The sequence below is a fragment of the Somniosus microcephalus genome, chromosome 2 (assembly GCF_052327205.1).
Source record: "Somniosus microcephalus isolate GS21.2 chromosome 2, FLI_Smic_1.0, whole genome shotgun sequence".
In the NCBI taxonomy this organism is placed as follows: Eukaryota; Metazoa; Chordata; class Chondrichthyes; order Squaliformes; family Somniosidae; genus Somniosus; species Somniosus microcephalus.
The window spans coordinates 220,179,495-220,196,334 of NC_140988.1; the positions used below are offsets into that span (position 1 = coordinate 220,179,495).

At 46.7% G+C, this 16,840-nt stretch overlaps 1 protein-coding gene across 9 annotated transcripts in view; it reads right to left on the reverse strand.

Moving 5' to 3' along the window:
- LOC147123234 (protein YIPF5-like) overlaps positions 1–16,840 on the reverse strand; it is a 90,256-nt gene that overhangs the window by 70,789 nt on the left and 2,627 nt on the right. For 2 of the 9 annotated variants that reach the window (XM_085969530.1, XM_085969522.1), the window contains exons 1-2: positions 16,164–16,501; positions 6,252–6,376 (exon numbers count right to left, since the gene is read on the reverse strand). In XM_085969530.1, the coding sequence (XP_085825656.1) occupies positions 6,252–6,376; positions 16,164–16,220 (182 nt within the window). In that variant the 5' untranslated portion in view covers positions 16,221–16,501. Of the gene's footprint in view, positions 1–6,251; positions 6,377–16,163; positions 16,504–16,840 lie in introns of those variants that run through there. The other 7 variants (XM_085969496.1, XM_085969504.1, XM_085969513.1 and 4 more) reach the window with 6 other exon arrangements.

A 16,840-nucleotide genomic window follows, 5' to 3' on the forward strand; every position in this document is an offset into this window, starting at 1 on the left:
AAGGTCTCTTCCTTGGTCTCTGTCCAGAAATCCGTTGCACAAAAGTCATTGCAGCAAAATGGCTGGTCTTTATAGTTCAGTGTAAGTGCCCTTTAATTAGCGCTCCCCGAGGCCCGCAGGGCCTCTGCTGCGTTCCACTTCACAGTTCTTAGCACCGCCACGCCCACATTGGGCGGGCGCGACTGAAGTTCCGGTTTGGGGCGCACAAAGGGCGTTGCACAACGAAATGACGTCATAAGCTGCGCGCGCAGCTGAGCGCGCGCAAACACTTTGCGCCGGCGCTAAATGTCTACTGAAGTTGGGCGTAGGCGCAGATCGCCCTGCGCCCAGCCGCTAAGTGCCTAGCGCTCGAGATCTACTCCTCCTAAGGCGCTAACGGCTGGCGCACGCAACTGAACTTCTAGGCCCCTGTTTTTAATAACTTGTCCAAACAGGGTCCCTTGATCCATAATTTGGGGAGTGCGGGAATTTTGGGAACCCTGCACTTACACAGGGCAGTAAAATTAAGATGCAGTTTATTGCTGAAATGCAAGGATATTGTTAGAGAAAACCAGATAAGAAATATAAGACTAAGTAGTGAGGATGTCATTTTCTCTAGGAGTGCACCTGACATGATAAAAAATAGGCAGTAAAGGTTGTGTTGTTTGTAGTTGTCTTCTGAACATGAAGATTAAATGAGTCCCTTTAGTCACTCCGTACTGATGATCATTTTTAATGGGCTACTCATTAATCTCCTGTGGGGTTGCACACTGTGAGTTAAGACTGAGTGCAATATTCAGGTCAAGCAGCATTAGAGGGTCGGGGGATAATTGGATCAAGGAAGGGGAGGGGAGAAGAGGCAAACTGCAGAAGGAAGAGTGACAAGGGGGGAGAAGAAAAGACATGGGGGGTGGAGAGAAGAAGGGAAGGGGAGAAGAAGGGAGTTGGGGAGGGAAAGAGAATGGGGAGAGAAGAGAGAGGGGGTAATTACTTTTTGTATCTGTGCACTAGCTTTTAGTGAGTTGTGTGCATAGACACTCAAATCCCTTTGCTCCACTACAGCTCTGAGAACACTGGCTGAGATCTCATTAAAGTTTAGTATTGGCTGATCATTACCTCTTGGGTTTTATATTCTATAGCCTAGAAATTCAGTTGGCGCCGCGCCAGGGCTTTAGCGCCGGAAATTTAGCGCCGGCGCTAAGTCCCCCTGCGCGTGCCAAAAATTCAGTAGCGCCGCGCCCAAACGGCTGCCGGCGCTACAGGAGGGTGTCAGCGCCTCGAAATGGGTGCTGACTGCCGCATTGCGGCGCAATTCCGGCGCTGCGGCACCCGATGCGGTGCGGCAGGCTGGGGAAGTGCAGGCCTCCTCCTTCAGTTAAGGAGGAGCTGCCTGCACCCGCCCGCTGGCCGTTGAAATCTTGAAAAAAATGAGCCCGGCACCTCGGAGAAGTGCCGGGCTCACAGGCCAGACGCATCTGTTCCGCGGGGGGGGGTGGAGGAGTCCGGGGAGGGAGATGCGGGCAGGCGGCCGGCGGGAAAGCGGCCGGCCGCCGCGCGACCTTAATGCACCGGCGCTAACTCGCGTAGGACTCTGCTGAAACATCGTTAGTTGCGGCTGCCACGGGCGAGGCGGCCGCAATTCAATTTCGGCGTTGGGGCCCGTCACCACGGCAACCGGGACGCTGCGCACACCGATGACGTCATCGGTGCCGGCGCAGCGCAACCGGTCTAACACCGATGGCAGGGCCCCACTGAATTTACAAACCGGCCATAACTCCGGCGCTAGGCCCTCTAGCGCCTCAAATGGGGCGCTAACCCTACTGAATTTTCAGCCCTATATCTCTTGAGATAAACCTAGGATTCCATTAATTTTTTTTTACAGCCAGAGCTGCTGCCTTTAATGTCCTGTGAACCTGTACCCTCAAATCCCTCTGCTCTTCCACAGCACTGAGCCCACTTCCATTCAGAGTATAATTACTGCTGTTTTTAATATCAGAATACATCACTTCACACTTATTAATATTGGATTGATTTCTGCCACTTTTTAGCCCATTCCCGCAAATTCTGCTCAGTCCAGTCTAATTGACAACTGGACCCCATGTAGTGGGCAGCCATTTTGCAGTAATCAGGTCTGCATTGGGTATGGTAACTTAGTGGTTATGTTACTGGACTAATCCAGAGGCCTGGACTAATGATCTGGAGAGGTGAGTTCAAATCCCACCATGGCAGCTGGGGAATTTAAATTCAGTTAATTAAATAAATCTGGAATAAAAAGCTAGTATCAGTAATGGTGACCAGATTGTCATAAAAATCCATCCGGTTCATTAATGTCCTTTCGGGAAGGAAATCTGCCGTCATTACCCGGTCTGGCTATATGTGACTCCAGACTCTTAACTGCCCTCTGAAATGGCCTAGCAAGACACTCAGTTGTACAAAACCGTACAAAGAAATATAATAATAATAAAACCAGACCAACTGGCATCGACCTAGGCACCGGACACGACCAAGGCACACCCAGCCTCAATGATGGCGGAGCCCAGCACGTGAGTGCAAAAGACAAGGCTGAAGCATTCGCAACCATCTTCAGCCAGAAGTGCTGAGTGGATGTTCCATCTCGGCCTCCTCCTGAGGTCCCCACCATCACAGAAGCTACTCTTCAGCCAATTCGATTCACTCCATGTGATATCAAGAAACAGCTGAATGCACTGGATAGAGCAAAAGGCTATGGGTGCAGATAACATCCCAGCTATAGTGCTGAAGACTTGTGCTCCAGAACTAGCCATGCCTCTAGCCAAGCTGTTCCAGTACAGCTACAACACTGGCATCTACCCCATAATGTGGAAAATTGTCCCATCAGTCTACTCTCAAGGGATGGAAGGTGTCATCGACAGTGCTATCAAGCGACACTTACTCACCAATAATCTGCTCCCCGATGCTCAGTTTAGGTTCCACCAGGACCACTCGGCTCCAGACCTCATTACAGCCTTGGTCCAAACATGGACAAAAGAGTTGAATTCCAGAGGTGAGGTGAGAGTGACTGCCCTTGACATCAAGGCAGCATTTGACTGAGTGTGTCATCAAGGAGCCCTAGTAAAATTGAAGCCAGTGGGAATGAGGAGGAAACCTCTCCACTGGCTGGAGTCATACCTAGCACAAAGGAAGATGGTTGTGGTTGTTGGAGGCCAATTATCTCCGCTGCAGGAGTTCCTCAGGGTAGTGTCCTAGGCCCAACCATCTTCAGCTGGTTCATCAATGACCTTCTCTCCATCATAAGATCAGAAGTAGGGATGTTCGCTGATGATTGCACAGTGTTCAGTTCCATTCGCATCTCCTCAGATAATGAAGCAGTCTATGCCCACATGCAGCAAGATCTGGAAGGCATGACCTACCTTTCACAAGTCCATGCTGGCTCTCTCTGATTAGCTGAAAATTTTCCAGGTGTTCAGTCACCCTATCCTTAATTATAGATTCTAGTAATTTCCCGACAACAGATGTTAGGCTAACTGGTCTATAATTCCTTGGTTTCCCTCTCTTGCCATTCTTAAATAGCGGAGTGACATGCACAATTTTCCAATCTAAAGGAATGGTTCCTGAATCAAGAGAACTTTGGAAGATTATAGTTAGGACATCTGCAATGTGCTCACCTACTTTCTTTAAAACCCTGGGATGGAAACCATCTGGTCCTGGGGATTTGTCACTCTTTAGTGCCTTTATTTTCTTCAGGACTGTTATTTTACTTACGTTAATTTTATTGAGTCCCTGTGCTTGATTTAATATTAGATTCCTTGGGATTTCTGGCAAGCTATTCTTTTCTTCTTCAGTAAGTACTGACGCAAAGTAATTATTCAACATGTCCGCCATTTCCTTATTATCATTGACAATCTCACCGCTTTCAGTTTTTAAGGGGCCAACATTGCTCCTGGCTACCCTCTTTTAAAGAAAAAGAAAGACTTGCATTTATATAGTGCCTTTCATGACCACCGGACATCTCAAAGCACTTTACAGTCAATTAAGTACTTTTTTGAAGTGGAGTCACTGTTGTAATTTGGGAAACGCGGCAGCCAATACGCACATAGCCAGTTCCCACAAACAGCAATGTGATAATGACCAGATAATCTGTTTTTGTTATGTTGGTTGAGGGATAAATATTGGTCAGGACACCGGGGGTAACTCCCCTACTCTTCAAAATAGTGCCATGGGATCTTTTACGTTCACCTGGGAGAGCAGACGGGGCCTCGGTTTAACGTCTCATCCGAAAGATGGCACTTCCAACAGTACAGCACTCCCTCAGCACTGCACTGGAGTGTCAGCCTAGCTTTATGTGCTCAAGTCCCGGGAGTGAGACTTGAGCCCACAACCTTCTGACTCAGAGGGGAGTGTGCTACCAACTGAGCCACAGCTGACACTTGACATTTTTCCTAATATAATTGTAAAAATTCTTTGATTTTGATATCCCTTGCAAGTTTCTTTTCATACTCCCTTTTTGTAGCTCTTACTATCTGTTTTGTGAGTCTTTGCTGTTCTTTGTATCTTTCCTATTCGTCAGGATCTGTGCTATTTTTTGCATTTTGCGTGCTTTTTCTTTTAGTTTTTTGCTGTCCCTCACCTCGTTAGTCATCCATGGCTGTTTTTTGGCAAGTAGAGCTCTTGCCCCTCAGGGGTAGAAGCTGGTTCTCTATCACCTCGAGTTCATTTTTGAACACCTCCCACTGATCTTCTGTTGTTTTACCCATTAACAGATTTGTCTAGTTTACTGTGAACACTCTCTGTCTCATCCCGTTGAAGTCAGCCTTACCTAAATCTAGAATCTTAGTAGCTGTTCCGTGTTTCTCCCTTTCAAACGTTATGTTGAACTTGATCACGATATGATCGCTAGTGGATCAATGTTCACGCAGTTAGGCTGTTTACTAAATCTGTCTCATTACTCATTACTAAATCTAATATGGCTTGTCCCCTTGGTGCCTTTAGGATATATTGTTGTAGAAAACTATCCTGGACACACTCAAGAAATTCATTGCCTTTCTGATAGGTGCTCGTCTGCTTATCCCAATCTATATCAAAGTTAAAATCCCCCATTAAAACCACTCTGCCTTTGCTACACGTTTGTCTAATCTCTGTATTTATACAATCAGGCACTTCACAACTGCTACCAGGAGGCCTATACACAACTCCCACTACAGTCTTAAATCCTTTCCTAGTTCTTAATTCTACCCATAAAATCTCCACTGCCTGCTTATCTCTCGTTATATCCTCTCTTATCATTGAAGTGATTTCATCCTTAATCACTAAGGCTACTCCTCCCCCTCTGCCATTTTCCCCATCTTTCCTGTAGACCTTATAACCTGGTATATTTAATTCCCAATCCTGACCATCTTGCAGCCATGTCTCAGTAATGGCTACCATGTCATACCCTCCAATTTTAATTCGCGCCTGCAGTTCATTCAATTTATTCCTTATACTCCGTGTGTTTGTATAAAGAATGATTATTTGAGCCACACATCCTAGCCTGTCCTTCAGCTCTAATGTTTTACTCACTTGTTTCTTATTTCTCTCTCCTGGTTTAATCACTTTACATCTTGTAGTTTTCGCTTTACCTGTAGTGTCTAAAGCACAATTTCTGACTGTTACTCTACTCTCTTCCCTTTCATTTGTTTTTGAACTACTAATTTGTACTACAATTTCCATCTGAACCTTGTTTAAACCACACTTGGAGTACTGTGAATAATTCTGCAGTCCATATTATAAAAAGGATATAGAGGCACTGGAGAAGGTGCAAAAAAGATTTACTAGAATAATACCAGAACTGAGAGGTTATATCTACCTGAAAGATTGAACAGGCTGGCTCTCTTTTCTCTAGAAAAGAGAAGATGGTGGGGTGACTTGATAGAGGTCTTTAAGTTTATGAAAGGGTTTGATAGGGAAGACATAGAGAAGATGTTTCCACTTGTGGGGGAGACCAAAGCTAGGGGCCATAAATATAAGATAGTTATTAATAAATCCAATAGGGAATTCAAGAGAAACATTGTGACCCAGAGAGTGGGTAGAATGTGGAACTCGCTACCAGAAGTAGTTGAGGCGAGTAGCATAGATGCATTTAAGGGGAAGCTAGATAAGCGTATGAGGGAGAAAGGAATAGAAGGATATGTTGATGAGGTTAGGTGAAGAAGGGTGTTAGGAGGCTCATGTGGCACATAAACTCCGGCATGGACCGGTTGGGCAGAATGGCCTGTTTCTGTGCTGTAAATATTATGTAACTATGTAAATTGGCTTACCTACTTGAACCAGGACCACTGCTGCCTCCATAGTCATATGAGGTTTGCTCTTGATCATTAATATCATAATTTGATTGGTAAAAATCTGGATTCAACTGCTCAAAGGTAGACATTCTGAAAAAATCCTGGAAAACAATGATAATATAATTAATCTTGCATGTTGAAATCAAGTATCTACAGCAGGTTAGCCTGATAGGATAAAATATAAAGCTCTCAGTGCATGCAGTCTTCCGCAGAGCTGGACGATGGGGTATGTTGTAAAAGTATGTTACCAATCAGGCTGCTCTCCTAATACTCTTTACTCGTGTTCTCTGCAAAAGTCAGCTTCCATAGGCAAGCACACACTTTATATGAAGTGAAACAACCTTATTCATTAAATGTATGGGATGGTGCTACAGGGCAAACAATCTACCCTCTGCCACAGAGCTACACACCATAAAATAATGGATTGCTTGCCAGATCCTTCTAATATCTGATAGGTGATAAAACATCATGTTGACATACCATGCAGCTGAGGCTAAGACAGCTCATATATAAACATTATAATGGACAGACAATTATGGGGGTGCACAGCCATGTTTCTCATATGGACTCCCAGCATGCAGGGCTTTGTGCCAGGAGGGCGAACTTGTAAAATTACACCTATAATGTTTACCTATTATGATTGAAACAGGACAAATTTCAGTTCCGTCACAAACAGCAAAAAGGAATAAAAACAGAAAATGCTGGAAATACTCATCAGGTCAGGCAGCATCTGTGGTGAGAGAAACAGAGTTAATGTTTCAGGTCAGTGACTGTCACCAACCTGAAACGTTACCCCTCATTCATCCATCGAAAAAACTTCTGTAGTGTATGTGCTTTAAGTCAGAACTACTTTTTACAGCTCCTGTATACTGTAGTATCGGCAGTAACCACACCGGTATATAAGCTGTGCGCATGCCTCTGTACTCCAGTCTAGAGTTTGCCCTCCTCCAGTAAAGACCTGTTATTTGTTTATGTACAGCATCCGTGTAATTATTTATCCACTGAACCACGGATCTAACAGTGGTGACGAGTGTTGATGCGAATCTACCTGCAACATTAAACAAAAAAAAAACAAAAAAAATAGTCGAGTCCAGGAACACGGGCGTCGACCGCGAGCAACCGCCCAGCAGTCAGGAAGAGATCCAACTTCACTGGGGAGGCTGTGGAGAGCCGGGCTTGGTTCCCCAGCCACAACGAGCAGTAAGAGACTGACGACAGGTCCAGAGCAGACCCTTCCCGAGCAGCGGCGGCTGGAGCCAACCGACGGCAGAGAGAGAGAGCCGGGCAGCGTCGACGGGGTAAGAAAAAGGGTGAAGAGAGCAGGGCGCAGCCGGGGGTTGATCACCGAGCGGCGTCGAGGAAAAATACTGCAAAACCGGAGAGAGAGAGAGGGTAAGAAACAGCCGGGTTCTAGACTGAGCGGCGTCGACAAATATCAAGAGAAAAACGCGCAGAGCACAGCCAAGGATCACGGGCTGATCAGGGTCCACGGGGCGAAGCAAGGGGAGACGCCATTGAGCCGTGGAGAAGCAGGGAGAGCGCGGGAGACGCCATTAAGCCGCGGAGAAGAAGGAAGAGCGTGGGAGACGCCATTTTGCAAAGCCGCAGTGGAGAAGACGGGCGAGCGCGGGAAGGAAGGAAAGCGCGGGAGACGCCATTTTGTGCCAGCGGAGAAGAAGGGGAAGTGCGGGAGGCGCCATTGGTGATAGTTAACGCACAACCAAGGATGCCAAAGAGTGGCAGTATCTCTACGTTCGACAATGAAGTCGAAGATTGGGCGACATATGTGGAACGTATTGAGGTGTACTGCAGGGCAAATGAAGTGCCAGATGCTAATAAAGCACTGGTTCTGTTAAATTCCATGGGTGCAAAAACTTATGGGTTACTGCAAAATCTAATAACCCCAGAGAAGCCGGTAAACAAGAATTTTGAAAGCATAGTAGAAATCCCACAGGACCACTTAAACCCCACACCGCTGCTGATAGCAGAAAGATTTAAGTTCCATAAAAGGAACCAACACAAAGACGAAAGCAATGCTGAGTACCTAACGGAACTGCGCAAGCTATCGGAATACTGCCAGTTTGGAGCGGGACTAGCAGACACGTTAAGGGACAGGTTTGTGTGTGGGCTACAAAGTGAAGGAACCCAGAAACGGCTTCTATCAGAAAAGGACCTTAGGCTGGACAAAGCTTTCAGTGTGGCAGTATCACACGAAGCAGCCGCAAGGGGCGCTGCAGAGATACAACGGAGAGCGCAAGAATATGGCACCAACGAAATGACCTATGGAACAGGGAAGTGCTATCGCTGTGGCAGAACAACACATGACCAGAAAGATTGTTGGTTCAAGGACCAAGTGTGCAGACAGTGTGGGAAAGCAGGACACATAGCAAGAGTCTGCAGGTCTGGGAAGAAAACCAAAAGTAAGAAATCTCCACAGGAGAAGTACAAAAAGGTACACTAGGTGATGGACAGTGGTTCAGACGAACAGAAAAGTGACACAGACTCCGGAAGCAAGGAGCTGGGTTGTCTGAAACTACATAATGTAACTGAAATGGAGGATCACCAGACTATCTGGGTTACACTCAAGATAGACGGAGTCCAAGTGGAAATGGAATTGGACACAGGGTCAGCTCTAACAGTCATAAATCAAAGAGACTACAAGCGACTATTTTCACACATACCCTTGAAAGCTACAGAGATTGCCTTGAAGATGTATACGGGGCAAAAGGTCTACCCCAAAGGAAAAATAAGGGTGAAAGTGACATATAAAGTTCAGGAAATACCCAAAATGGATATATATGTATTGCCAAATGGAGGACCACCACTGCTAGATGCGAATGGATCCTGAAGATACATTTAGATTGGCATTCCATACAGGCACTGAAGGTGGAGGCCAAAAAGGATGACGACGTCACACCTGGATGACTGTCAAAAATGCTAACTGATGCAAAAGAAGTGTTCCGGGAGGGACTAGGAACACTAAAAGGAATAACAGCAACAATTAAAATAGAGGATAATGCAAGCCCAAAGTTTCTGAAGGCCAGACCAGTGCCTTATGCGATCACACCAGCGGTTGAAGCAAAGCTGGAAGGGTTGGAACGTTCAGGAGTACAGTCCAAAGTGGACTGGAGCGAGTGGGCTACACCCATCGTTCCTGTAATGAAGAGGTCATTGAGTAATACGCCTGGGGAACCAAAGAAGGTCCGCATCTGTGGGGATTTTAAAGTGACAGTGAACCCAGTCCTTCACACGGTGCAATATCCGCTTCCACGAATTGAGGATATTTTCGCCTCGCTGTCTGGTGGTAAATACTTCACAAAAATTGATCTAGCACAGGCATACTTGCAAATGGAGGTAGATGAAGCTTCGAAACATTATCTTACGATCAACACCCATAAAGGTCTCTATCAATACAATCGGCTGGTGTTTGGAGTAGCCTCGGCTCCGGCTATCTGGCAAAGGGCGATGGATCAGGTCCTGCAAGGGATTCGAGGGACCCAGTGTTATTTGGACGACATCTTGGTCACGGGCGAAAATGACGGTAATCACCTCGCTAACTTGGAGAAGGTGCTCGCCAGATTAAAGGAATATGGGCTACGAGCTAATCGCCACAAGTGCGAGTTTTTCCAGAAAAAGATCTCGTATTGTGGCCACGCCATCGATGAAGAGGGGTCACATAAGTCCCCTGATAAGATAGAGGCAGTAGTCAAGGCTCCAGCACTGGAAAATGTGTCACAATTGAGGTCGTTCCTCGGGCTGGTAAACTATTACCACAAGTTCTTACCAAATTTGTCTACGGTATTAAAACCGCTGAACACCCTACTGCAAACAGGGGTACCATGGAAGTGGGATGACGAACGTAGACGAGCTTTCCAGAAGTGTAAAGAATTGATCACATCAAAAGAGGTGTTGGCCCATTTCAACCCAGCACTACCAATTCGTTTGGCATGTGATGCATCACCCTACGGCATTGGAGCGGTGCTGTCGCACAAATTCCCGGACGGTTTGGAGAGGCCAGTAGCCTTTGCGTCTTGGTCACTAACCTCAGCCGAGCGCAACTACACCCAGATTGACAGGGAGGCCCTCAGCCTAGTATGGGGAGTAAAAAAATTCAACCACTATCTGCATGGACAGAAGTTCACCTTGCTGACTGACCTCCAACCACTTGTCTCCATCTTTAATCCTAAGAAGGGCGTGCCAGTAATGACAGCACAGCGGTTACAAAGATGGTCCCTGTTTCTAGGGGTGAATCAATATGAAATAGAATATAAAGGCACGAGACAGCATGGGAACGCTGATGGGCTATCGTGCCTGCCACTGCCTACTGTGGAGGAAGCACCAGCAGTGGACCCTATCGAGATATTTTATTCGTCGATAATTGAACGATTGCCAGTAACAAACGCGGATATAGAGAAGGAGACCCGCAATGATCCGACGCTGTTACGGGTATATGAATTGACGGTGAGGGGATGGCCAACACATGGCGACTCACTGTTGCCAGCATTCTCATCCAGAAGAGAACAGCTGTCAGTATGCCAGGGGACAGTGATGTGTGGATCCAGAGTGGTGATTCCACCCAAGTTAAGGGAGAGAGTGCTAAATGAGCTACATCAAGGGCATCTGGGGGGAGTGAAAATGAAAAGCCTAGCTAGGGCTTATGTGTGGTGGCCGGGAATCGATCAACAAATCGAAGACCTAACTAAGAGCTGCTTAGGATGCCAGAAGGTCCAAAATGCACCACCACATGCCACTCTACACCCATGGGAGTGGCCCTCCTCTCCATGGCAATGGGTGCACATTGATTTCGCTGGTCCATTCATGGACTCAATGTTCTTAATAGCAGTGAATGCTCATTCAAAGTGGCCTGAGGTGATAAAGATGTCTTCAACCACTACAGAGAAAACAATTGCAGTCCTACGGACCATATTTGCCAGAAACGGGTTGCCAGAGCAGATCTGCTCTGATAATGGACCACAGTTTGTGTCCGATGAGTTCCAAAAATTCATGAAAAGGAATGGGGTAAGGCATTACACATCCGCCCCGTATCATCCAGCCACTAATGGATTGGCTGAGAGGTTCGTACAAACCTTTAAGAAGGCGATAAAGGCCCTGTGCGACGAGGAAATTCCACTACAGCATAAGATGGACAATTTCTTATTAGCCTACCGAAACGCGACACATGCAGTTACCAACCAGACCCCGGCCATGATGTTCTTTAACCGAAGGTTGAGATCTCGTCTGGACTTGCTCAGACCAAATGTGCGACGAAATGTTTAGGACAAACAATTCTAGCACATCAACGAGAAGCCGACAAGGAGCTTCAATGTAGGGCAACCAGTCTTGGCCCGGGACTATCGAACAGAGAAGTGGCAACCCGGAACAATATGTACAAGGCAGGGGCCATTAATGTACACAGTGGATGTCGGGGAGAACATTGTGAGACGCCACGTCGATCAGATCTTAGCATCACAGGAATGCGTCAACCCTATGTCTCAAGTACCTGGGGATGAACCCGACATACCGGTAGTATCTACTTCAGACCCAATAGCAGTGGAACCCGATGAACTACCCGATGAAAGGGGGTCAGAATCGCCTCTGCACCAAGAACAAGAACCTCCGGAAAGGCGCTATCCCGAAAGGGTCAGGAAGCCGCCCCAAAGACTGAATCTATAAATGGACTTTTGTTATTGAATGTACATGTAAAAATGTAATTGTTATTTGAATATTAAGGGGGTATTATTAATCTAAAAAGGGAGGAATTGTAGTGTATGTGCTTTAAGTCAGAACTACTTTTTACAGCTCCTGTATACTGTAGTACCGGCAGTAACCACACCGGTATATAAGCTGTGCGCATGCCTCTGTACTCCAGTCTAGAGATTGCCCTCCTCCAGTAAAGACCTGTTATTTGTTTATGTACAGCATCCGTGTAATTATTTATCCATTGAACCACGGATCTAACAACTTCCACCAGAAAATTCATTTCCTCACCTTTTCCTGGAAAGCCAACTTTTGAAATACCTTAAGAGGAATTACATGGCACTTTCGGCTATAAATATGCACAGATGGATAATATTTACCATGGATCCACAAAAGTGCTACATTACCACATGGTGAATTATCTTTGGTAATAACGGGTCAATAAATAGCAAATTAGGGTGACAATGGTGGCGCCTGATGTCACCAGAACAAATATCACTATAAGTGCCCTTCTCATGAGTTGGATATCGCTAACACAAGCAGGTAACTCACTCAACTAAAAGTGTGTGCAAATGTCAGGCAATAAAATCATTCTCATAATTGACGAGACAAACGTTATCCTGCAGTGCCTTCTGGTCATAGAAAGCTTTGAGTGAACTGGTGGATGCTGTGTGATCTCACTTGCACCTAGGCGCACACTAAGGCTTAGACAAGGGGGTAAGAAGTCAGAGCCACCCTCTCCGATAATCCTATGCCTCCTGCGGGTGGCAGGTTTTGCCAGGCCCAAGAGTAGATTCACCTGATCTGCTGACCTGTCTGAACAAAGAATGGCTGCTGATTTTTCCCCTCCCCATTTGTATCTGATTCTACCAAAGTGATGGTTTATCTTTCATTTTTTCCGTTCTGAACGAGGGTTCTACATTATTTGTCTTTTCTCTCCATTGGCCTACTGTATATTTCTAGCACTTTCTGGATTTTTTTGGAACTTTAACTGCCCAGTTTTTAGGAAAGTTCTCTTCCAACAATTAGAAACGTAAATGTTTAGAAAGTGGGAATGGGAAACTTTTATGGTAAAATCAGATGGGTTTAAAGAATGTTGAGCACTTCATAAACCAGGTCTGACACTACACTGGGTTTATTCTCCATGAGGTGTCAAACCAAAATGGCATGAGGCTATTGCCTTCAGCAAGGCTCGCTCCACTTCATCCAGAATCAGATTGGGCTCTGACTCCAGATTTACACTGCCACTTTAGTGTCAATGCAAAGCAGATATTGATGATATTGGCCAAAATCTGCAGTTAACCTAATGGTGAGGCTAATGGTGCTTGCATTATATATGGGGAAATGGTACAGCAACTTCAGATGCGGGCAGATGCGCGGTTAAATGTGGATATCCAAACGTTGTTTTCCAAGTTGCACCCCTCCACTGTTAGCTTCGCTATAATGACATATCGCTGTCAACCTCACCGCTGAAATGCGTTGAATAGCGTGAAGTTGCCGTATTTGCATGGTAGATACAGAAAGTTAAGTCTTATTTCAATTTAAGTACCCTTTTAATGACATGATAAGTGTTAATTACTGCCAATCAACCTCTCTGCCACTAAAAATTAACTATTACAAATATGGAGTCTCATTCCTTCAAGTGCTAATTGTTGTTGGAGATTTTTGCAAAATGTTAATTTTTTTTTTGCTTTTCCTTTCTGTTTCTTTTTTCTCTCTCTCTAAATCCAATTTTTCCCCTCTCTTTCTGTACCTGATTTGGCATTGAATTCACCCACTCTAATTTACACTACCTTCTCAGTCCTCGCACTGTTTATTCCTCAATCACAGAATCAAAGAAATTTACGGCACAGAAGGAGGCCATTCCTTCAATCTGATTAGTTAAGGAGATACACAGTTGCTTGCCCAGTTGCCCTTGCTACAATGTTTTCAGCTCGCACTCTCGGCAACTTGCCATGCAAAAAATGTAAAAACGTAAAGGTGCAAGGGCAAGTCTAACTTACGGCAGACGTCATTAGATGCCCTGCTACAGCAAGTTATGGCTCAGTATAAATGCACCCCATTATTCAATGCTTTTGTTTTACTTAACAGTCCTGTAGATAAATAACAGTAGAAATTTTAAGTTAAAAATCGCTTTGTTTCATGTCCTCTTGTAAGTTTTAAGACAGGGGAGAAGATTTTCTCTGTATATTATGTGTAGTAAATTGGTAAACCTGTTTTATATTGTTACACATAACGCACTGAAGAAAGCTCTCCCTGAAGGCTATTGAGCGTGTAAATATTTGCAGATGTTCCCACACAGTTTGAAACAACTGATTTAGACAGTACATTGTCATATAACGTCGAGGTGAAATTATCTATCGATATATATAAACGGATACTTCTGTCTATCTGTCTGTCTGTCCTTCTGTCTGTCCTTCTGTCTGTCCTCGGGTGTGTGTCTGTCCGGCTATGCGCTCGAAAATTACAGAGCGTACCTACGCGTGCGTTACGTCGAAACAAAGCTTACCTTTCCAAAACGGTCTTAAGCATATTTACGTTTCGGCCGGGCTAAAATCGCGCCCGCAGTATCCGAAAAACCTTCAACATTCCGCTCATTATCCACTCATTACCATAGAGTGACATTGAGGTCGACCAATCGTACGGTCGACCAACCCGATGGTCGACCAATCAATGCGTGGCGGGGGCGGGTTCGTCGCATGTGCGGCCGGGCCCTCCTACAGTCGAGTGACAGGGTGATTGACCAATCCTATGCTTCGGTGACATGACGATCGACCAATCAGTGCATGTGTGGGCGGGCCTTATCGTTCTGAACTGAGGTGAGTGGCTGCCATCTTTATTCTCACCTTCTGTGTGTTTATTTGTTAGGAGCGATTTTTTTTTTTTTAATGTGTAAAACGTAAAAACACAATGTCTAAAACGTTAAAACACAATGAAGATGGTGTCCCATCTTCTTAACAGCCATTTAAAAAAAAATAACTTTTGGTGTTTTCAGCAAGAATGTGCGTTCCTTCTCCGTGGCAGCTTCTTAAAAACATTAAAAAACTTTCAAGATGGCCTCCCATCTTCTTAACACCCGTTTATAAAAAAAAAAAATTTTTTAATTTCTGTTCATTTCAGACTGCGCGTTCCTTCTCCATGGCAGCTTTAAAAAAAAAAATTTCTGTTGGTTTCACAGACTGCGCGTTCCTTCTTCGTGGCAGCTTTTTAAAAACATTAAAACACTTTCAATATGGCCTCCCATCTTCTTAACACCCGTTTTTGAAATTTTTTTTTTTTTGCTCTTTCGCTGACCCCCTCAAAACACTCCTCCCCTCCTCCCACTCTCCCTCCTCCTCCTCCCCCCCTTCTCACTCTCTCCCCCCCTTCTCACTCTCTCCCCCCCTTCTCTCTCTCTCTCTCTCTCTCTCTCCCCCCCCCGGCGCCCCCTCCCTCCCTCGCCCCCCCCTCGCCACCCCCTCCCTCGCCCCCCCTCTCTCCCTCGCTCCCCCCTCTCTCCCTCGCTCCCCCCTCTCTCCCTCGCTCCTCCCTCTCTCCCTCGCTCTCTTCCCCCCCTCTCCCTCGCTCTTTTCCCCCTCTCTCCCTCGCTCTCTTCCCCCCCACAGTCGCTCGCTCTCTTCCCCCCCACAGTCGCTCGCTCTCTTCCCCCCCACAGTCGCTCGCTCTCTTCCCCCCCACAGCCGCTCGCTCGCTTCCCCCCCACAGTCGCTCATTCTCTTCCCCCCCACAGTCGCTCGCTCTCTTCCCCCCCACAGTCGCTCGCTCTCTTCCCCCCCACAGTCACTCGCTCTCTTCCCCCCCACAGTCGCTCGCTCTCTTCCCCCCCCACAGTCGCTCGCTCTCTTCCCCCCCACAGTCGCTCGCTCTCTTCCCCCCCACAGTCGCTCGCTCTCTTCCCCCCCCACAGTCGCTCGCTCTCTTCCCCCCCCCACAGTCGCTCGCTCTCTTTCCCCCCCCCAGTCGCTCTCTCTCTCTCTTCCAACAACATGTCCTCGAAAAAGCCTCGGCACCGCCGGGCACTCCAGCTAGTCTATCTATATATAATATATATATAAACGGATCGTTCTGTCTGTCTATCTGTCTGTCCTTCTGTCTGTCCTTCTGTCTGTCCTCACGTGTGTGTCTGTCCGGCTATGCGCTCGAAAGTTACAGAGCGTACCTACGCGTGCGTTACGTCGAAAGAAAGCTTACCTTTCCAAAATGGTCTGAAGCGTATTTACGTTTCGGCCGGGCTAAAATCGCGCCCATGGTATCCAAAAAACGTTCAACATTCCGCTCATTAGCATCTCATTATCCGCTCATTAGCGATAGAGTGACCTCGAGGTCGACCAATCGTACGCCGGGTTGCTGGCGCGTGCAGCCGGGCCCTCCTACAGTCGAGTGACGGGACGATTGCCCAATCCTACGCTTCGCTCACCTGACGGTCGACCAATCGGTGTGTGTGTGTGGGCGGGCCTTATCGTTCTGAACCGAGGTGAGTCGCCGCCATCTTGATTCCAAACTTTTCCTTTCTTTTTCCCGCTTTCTCTGCGTCTTTAAAAAAAAAGTTGCTTTTAAAACACATAGGCCTAGAAATTCAGTAAGGCCCCGCCAGGTCTTTAGCGCCCGAAATTTAGCGCTCGCCCGGATTCCCGTAGCGCCCGCCTGAAATTCAGTTGCGACGGGCCAAGACGGAGGCGGGCGCTATTGCAGGGTTTGGCCGCCTCACTTGGGGTGATGAAAGTCTATTTCAGGCGTCCAGCTGCCGCTGCGCCACCCGATGCGGTGCGGCAGGCTGGGGTACTGCAGGCCTCCTCCTTCTCTTAAGGAGGAGCTGCCTGCAGCCGTGAGATCGCCGCTGGATTCCCCCGGCAAATGAGCCCGGCACC